At 30.2% G+C, this 7,797-nt stretch overlaps 1 protein-coding gene across 2 annotated transcripts; it reads left to right on the top strand.

The window, feature by feature from the left end:
- The first annotated feature begins 1,646 nt into the window (after window positions 1-1,646).
- Window positions 1,647-3,076, top strand: LOC112681116. Of its 2 annotated transcripts, XR_003148375.1 has the most exons (3): window positions 1,647-2,310; window positions 2,377-2,791; window positions 2,854-3,076. XR_003148375.1 is itself a non-coding variant. In XM_025551384.1 (2 exons), the coding sequence occupies exons 1-2, from the start codon at window positions 2,056-2,058 to the stop codon at window positions 2,506-2,508; spliced, it is 387 nt and encodes a 128-aa protein (XP_025407169.1). In that variant the 5' UTR covers window positions 1,647-2,055; the 3' UTR covers window positions 2,509-3,076. The 2 variants fall into 2 exon arrangements, 1 of the variants encoding a protein (XP_025407169.1); XM_025551384.1 differs by having other exon boundaries at window positions 2,377-3,076.
- Window positions 3,077-7,797: the final 4,721 nt, after the last annotated feature.

Below are 7,797 nucleotides of genomic sequence, written 5' to 3'. Positions count from 1 at the left end.
CAGTAATAAGTGCTTCAAACAGGTGCATATAGGTTTACGTTATAAGTACAGTCGATAGTAATTTTGATGTTTATATACTTCGGGGGTGGCCAACTTGCGGCTCGCTTGCCTCATGTAACTCTCGTCATTGTCAGATGCGGTTCGCGTATTATTTATAAAATTAAAATAAAATTATCATGTTATTATTATTTTAGCTATAAGTTTATAAAAAATTATGAAATTATTTAAAAATGATCTATAAACATTTTGGCTCTTGGAATTATTGTACTTAACCGTTTGCACACGAACCCATTCATGTTGGCCACCCCTGATATATTTTATACAAACATATACATTAAACGTTAACATTTCATATTATATCTCATTACGATTTAATTTACTTTTGTTGTTGTTACAATTCTTTACTAACAGCAGTGAACTAAAAGCGGCGGCTTGCAATACGGTCGACGGCTAAGGTTTACGAAGTCACAGACAAAGTTGTTGAAAGTTTTTGACCCGTAGGTTTAATACTCATCATTTATGTAGGATTTTTCTACGAGAATAAACTTCGATTCCCTTCGAACCTCCGACAACTACAAAATGTCAACATATATGAATTAGCTATTTAAAAAAAATTATAATTTATTATTCTAGCAAGAACTGTCAATATTGAATTCCTTGTAAATATACCGCTAAAAAAACCTTAACGAGCATACAATATACTGAATTATATCATGTATTACAAAAAAAAGAACGTAACACAATATTTATTCAACTAGAAGATTTTTAAAAATTTAATTTTTCAATATTTTATATTATAATGGAACCTTTAAATGTAAATTAATGTACGCATCATTTTTAAAAATGACACATTGTTAAATTTTAAATATTTCGTACAACTAAAACTTATACACCTTGTAATATGCATATATTATTGAGAAATAATAATACGCATATTCCTGAGTCGTATAAGGAAAAACGTACTATTGCATAAATCTTAATGGGCGCCACGCGCGAATTTCAAACAACCACAACAACATCATCATGCGAATAAGACAATCAAGGCCAAGGGCAACCAAGTGATGAAACATCACTTGGATATGAAGACCAAGACCAAGGACAGCCACGTGTCGAAAACAACACAATTAAAACAGAATCAACAGAGTATATAAAGGCTCCGTTTCACCACCAACGGCAGACGTGTCCAGCTATCAGACTAAGCCCTTCCGAGTTGCGTCTCGATATTGTTAGTGCACGAATTTATAATTTATATTTTTGTATCTATGTCTGTGTTTATTAAAGTATTTACAAGTGTTTGAAATAATTGTTTAATCAAATTTATCCCGATCCAACAACATCATTACGATAGGTACCTGTTTTTATTGGGTACCACGTAACAACCTAGTACTAGTTAACTATTTAATAAACCAAATTATATAAAATAAAATAAATTAATAATTATCAAACGGAATAGGTAAATTCAAATATATGAAATGCTAACCATTTTTATACTTAAATATATTACATAAAATATTCTTATCATGAAGTACATTATAATTTAACTATAATAGAAATTCAATAACAATATATTCGTCTAAAAATCGTTATACTTAATAATACTATATTTTACCGTACTCCTAAATATAATTAAGTTGTAATATTTTAACAAAACAAATCAGTCTCTTCTGTCATTTAAATCGCACGGTTTTTTATTTAAAAAATAGTATTAAATCTTTATATTTTTTGTTTACCATATGGTTTCACCGATATTTATATTCTAGTACTGAAAATGTCAGTAACGAATAGAAGGTTTAGGTTAGGAAATCGCAGTTTCATGAATCGGATTTTCTACACAATTTATTTTTAAAAATATCGTGGTTTCAATGGTAAATTGTCAAAACTAATAGCAACCAATTATCATTGTTATTATTGTTTATATTTTATTAATTATACCTGTGAGCTTTTTTATATCATTCGTATTACACATCAATGTGGATTTTATCGTTACGATTTTTCGTACAACTAATAATTGTGATTTCAGATTTATCTCCTTGAGTTAGTTATTTTATCATAACTATGGGTTGTTCATATTATACTGGGCATCAATTGATCATCATGGATACCTCCAAAGAATTGGAAAAATTCATCAAAAAAAGTTTAAAACAGTTGCGTCGTACCAAAGATCCGAGTTCCTTTAAAACAATGTTAAAACGTATGAATGAAGTCGTTCAAGAACTGAACAGTGGAAAACGACGGCCAAATAATGCTACCAAAATATTTGATGTACTTACCGTTCTCTTCTCAAAAGAATTAGGTAGTGAACAAACAGAAGTATGACGATAAATGAGAAAAATGTATTTACAGTTTAATTTGTTTTAATTCTACCGAATTCTACAGATGATTGTTGATGACAAATTTAGCAAGTCGAATTCTCCAGCAAGTTTATTACCAAATACGTCAAATTGCATACAAGAGGAGTATTCATACCAGTCGCCTACCAATTCATTGGAACAGGCTAATTCAAATTGAGCCATAAATATTGATTCAGATTCGGAAATTAAAATTGAAGATTTATATTCCTGTTGTATTTGCAATTATGTAGATAACACAAAATGATAGGCTTTGAATAAATATTAATTTTTTTTACAAAGAAAGTTTTGTATATATTGGGAACAGTCTGATACAATGCTCGAATTGTTATTCTATCTATCATGAAAATTACCAAATTCCACCAATAACGGACGTTATCTTGAATGACCTACGAATGGTTTATTACTGTAGTAATTGTGTACAGAGTGACTCGAGGAAAGTTGTAAGTTCATTTAATTAGAGATGCTGCTTATTAGTTTTCTTAAACCGTTTCGATTTTTGAAGAAATGTTCAGCAGAAAAGGGAAGTAAGAAAAGGTCTTTTAAAATCACTTCTGGAACAAAATCAAAGAAATCGTCTAGTAGACTTCTCATAGTTAGTTATTTAAAATGATATTTTTTAATTACAATATGTTATTACTAGGGAACGGATTTTAATTTAAATAAATATTTTTGTGTTGTTTTAATAACCGAAAGTTATTGATATATGTGTACGTTTCATTTCATTTTGAATAAACTGATGCTAATTTTATTTTAAATATTTTAGTATAACTAAATATTTTTAAATATTTTAAACATAAATAAATAATAATTAAACATTATACTAATCAATATACGTAATCTATATTATTGTAGAATTTCCGTTTTTATTTTAGTATTTTACAATGAACGAATATATATGATTAAGTCTGTACAATATCTTATCTAGGAAGTAGGTACAAATTTCAAAAAACTTGCAAAACAATTTAGTACTTATTTTCGCTAATTTTGGATTTTTAGTTGATACTATTTCAAAATTAGAAACCTTTATAATGGCATTAACCAAGAGCCTAGAAATAGTAAATAGTGCCATTAAAAAATTAAAATGCGTTTCTGGAGAAATTGGAGTTTTAACAAACTCTAAATTACAAAACATATTGGGAAAAACCCCAGAGTTAAAAGTTGTAAAGTCGATAGAGAAATACTATTAAACAAAACTCTAAAAACAATTTAGAAATAGAGTACAGTCCAAAAGAATTAACATGTATGATATATGCATCAATCACTTCCGTTGATGTGGAGAAATCATTTAGCCGTTATAAAATAATACTAAGATCGAATCGCCATAATTTAAAATTTGAAAATCTCAAATTATATTTCGTTTCAAATTGTTTCTCCGATAAAGAATATTCAGATGATTCAGAATAAACATTTTTATTTTTGAATTACGTATTATTTATAAATTATAGTGGATTAAATCTAATTTACAATTTCAATTTTTCAATATTAAAAATAAATATTTATGAAGTAATAAACAAATATATATTTAAATATTTTTAATTTTTTACTAAATTTAAATCCGTTATTACTAACATAACGATTTTTATTAGGTATTAAAAGAAGTCCCAGCAAATCAGAATCATCTTCTACCAAATGCAGTTCTAACCAATACATACCTACTCATGTGATGTCTGTTGTGGAAAAAGTGCTTGAAATTATTAAAAAAAAAAGCTACAAAAAAAAATCCTAGAAAAAAATAAAAATATAATAATTTTTGTATTTAGAAAATTTAAGAAAACGGTGTTAAAAATTTTTGAAAACATTTAAATAATACAAGTTAATTATTTTTTGATAGAATACGTTGTTTTTTAGCAAACTCCAAAATATTCTCTACCACAGATGAACTTTTGCCCCTGTAAACAGCATTCATATAAAGCTCTATTACCAGTATCTGTTTTTTCTCTAAAAACCTCTAATCTTTCTTTAGTATATCGTACCCAGAATGAATCCATGTCAATCGGCTATAAAGAAAAAATAATTTTAATTAAATTTGACGATAACAATAATTTACACAGTAAATAATTAATTCCCAGTATCTAAAAACTAGTTGTAGACTTGCTAAGCCAAAAATCTGCTTACGGATTTCTGCAGAAAAATAAAAACTTTCAACAACTGGTAATCAAGTCGTTATATTAAAAGTGGATGCAGACCCATGACCCATTTCAGAACTGTTTACAAATCCATGACGTTTATCCAAAAATGCAAACATATTACCTGAAGAATACAATTTTAAAAATGAAATCAATTAAATGCGTCAAATATTTATCCGGAATTTTTAGCATTTACTTGAATTAAACAAGTGTAAAAAACTTCCATAAGTATATAATAGTGCGGTGTTTTAAATATATATATGTATATATTTTATAGCAGTAAATTACTAACCGTCAGTAATTAAACTATCAATTTATTTATATTAATATGTGCATAACATTAAGTACATTTTCTTTTTTATAATTATAATTGTTAACATTATATGCTGTTGAACAAGTAAATATATTTTACTCGCAATTGTGAGGATATATAGTATGCCTACAATTATTAACTCCTAATAAAAAAACGGTTAATAATAAAAAGTAATAAAAAGTTTAAATTACCTTTTATTTATGTATTTTTTATATTTAAAAAAAAAAATCATTAATCTTTTACCTCTTAAATAATACAAATAAAAAATAATAAGGGAAAAAAGGTTAAGGTTTCAAAGGACATTATAGACAGAATGTAATCTTAAACACAATGCACATGCGGAGAAGTGTCACAGACAATGCATTTGTATACAATGAAAAGATGCATATGGGTGGGCTAAGAAATAATAATCGAAATGACCACATATAAGATACAAGTATATATGAATGACCACTGAAGGACTATATAATAATGGGTAGGTGTGGACTATGTATAAAATAATATCATACAGATAAATTTAATAAAATATGTATGTTACTAACAATCCGAGGCTGAGCACACTATAACGATCAGATAAAAGTCGACAAAAACCTGGGTTAACAAGAAAACTTCATATTTGAGAATCATATATCACTGACCACATTCTGAGTTGGATAGTTATGAAACAAATAATGATAAGGAGTTCATCACGAGATCGGAGTATATTAGGGAGTCCGGAACAGACCCATTTCCAAATGTGTTTTAATTCCACGTTCACGCTGGTTTGCGTAGTAAATAAATAAATTAGACTTGAGTATTATTTGAAATTAAATTTTAAAGTTAAGAATTTGTTTTATTTACAACATATCGAAATTTACATTGAATGAAAAGCTGTAAAATTGATTTCACTCTCGTTGCACTAACCGGCACGCAACACTGCCATGACTATAAAATACATTTCTAGTGCATAGGATCAGTATGATATTGAATTAGAATCCCAACAATTTTAATTAAAAAAAAATTATAATTATACACATATTTAAAAAATAAATATCAATTTTATTTCATTAAAATGTTTAAAACCCAACGAATTCAAAACCATAAAATAATACCTTACAAGATATTTTATTTTTAATTTTTTTTTGTCTTATTGATTCAAAAATTAAAAAAAAAAATTGTATATGTATTGTTAGCAATTCATTCTTTTATTTCGATTTATTAAAAAAAAAAAAAAAACCTGTACCCTGTGATATTTTAAAAATTATTTGATAACTCCGATCGTGGCATACGAGTATTAAGTCCGTTTTGGTCCTTTAAATAACGGACCATGCAGAGCATTAGAGGACGCTGGTACTACGTATCAACCTTTAAATCAATTTTAATAATAAAATGAAAATAAAATACTAAAAACAATATTATGGCTGAAAAAGTGTCGTAGTATGCAAACGGTTTCTATGATTAAAAGTAATATTAATAAGTAATAAGGAACGAGATTTTAGTTTTCCGTAAACCATCAACTTGATCATATGAGTTCTTTCAAACTTACGGCAAACAACATATACACATACCTTTCAGTGCACCGTTGTATCCGATCGACTCTTACAACCTTTCCGGCTGATACATCAGGAAGCACCAGAGCTACTCAAGTACACTACTACTATACGTACATAGCTAGTATACTCGAACACGAGACATTATGAATTCACTAAAATACGCATCGGTATGGGACTTGGGATTGCCGGCAACACCAGCGGACATGAGTCCCGAGAACGTGGACTATGGCCTCAGCGACATAGTAAGGGCCAGTTACCTGGAAAAACTGCGTGAAACACTAATGGCCAACATAAAAGAAAACACAGCGAGCGACCGCGGCTCGGCAGAAGACGGAACAATAGAAATGTTCGTGGAGAAGTGTTTGGGCGAGATGGAAAAGGAAGCGATAAGGAAGTGCATGGTAGCAGAGATATACTGCGATGCAATGCGTAAAACAGTACGTGAATATCTACTCTGTGACTCTCGAAATTTACCCATAGGTTGCACATGAAAAAGGAAAAGAAACCTCCCACTACTTTTGGCTGTTGCTGTACCCACAAAGTACCCCACGCGGATACACTTAAACCCAGGGACGTATTTAGACTTACTTCTAGGGAAGCGGGGCGACTCAAATTTATTTTAATTCAGGGTCAGAATTAACAAGTAAAATTGTTGGTAATATTTAAATCAGGTGGATCCTAAATATTTTTGATTTTTTTTTTATGTTAAATAAAAAAATATTACGCAAATGATTCACGATGGTTATGCTTTCTCATGGGTAAACAGATAGACGAAGTGAAAAGAGGTACCGGCACATCAACGATCCATGACCGGCTGATGACGACAGTAGAATCGGACAGTAGAAATCATGGAACCGCATCGACGATGGAGGTCGCTCTCGTTGATGTCGATGAAGGACAGCAGAACTGTGGCGACGCGTACCTACTTCAGTTCCCGACTCAGGCACAAGTCTTCGGTAATTATTTTTATGGCTTTATTGCAAATAAAACCTAACGTCTGTTACAGGCAACACATGATCGAGTGTACATTATTATGTTTCCTTAAAATAAACGTTTTATTTACGTTTGCAGATCAACAGGACGAACAGGCCATTATGACATTAGCCATTGAAAATTTCAACCGTACATCAATGTTTCCGGGAACGCCAACGGAAGCCGTTGTGGACCCGAATACCGTTCGACCCGAGATGATTGATATCGTTAAGAACGATAAAAATCTCAGCGCTATGGTGGCTACGACACACGAGTTCCGAAGGAACATGAGAAGACTACCCCAAGCCATGCGAGCCCGGATAGACCAAGAACTGAATCAGGTGTTTGGTAACCGGCATAATCTCGAGTATCGACCATTATTCCTGTCCCTAGAAGAGGAACGGATAATTTCCTACGAAAGGATTAAGCTGTTGGTCTCGGACCGCATGAGACAATATTTTGAGCACCGGCAAATCACCAAATCCTCCGACTATGAGATTCTC

Source organism: Sipha flava, unplaced genomic scaffold (genome assembly GCF_003268045.1).
Source record: "Sipha flava isolate LNK unplaced genomic scaffold, YSA_version1 18588_pilon_pilon, whole genome shotgun sequence".
Lineage (NCBI taxonomy): Eukaryota > Metazoa > Arthropoda > Insecta > Hemiptera > Aphididae > Sipha > Sipha flava.
The sequence above is the reverse complement of the archived record's forward strand: the minus strand, read 5'-3'. Positions and strand labels throughout refer to the sequence as shown.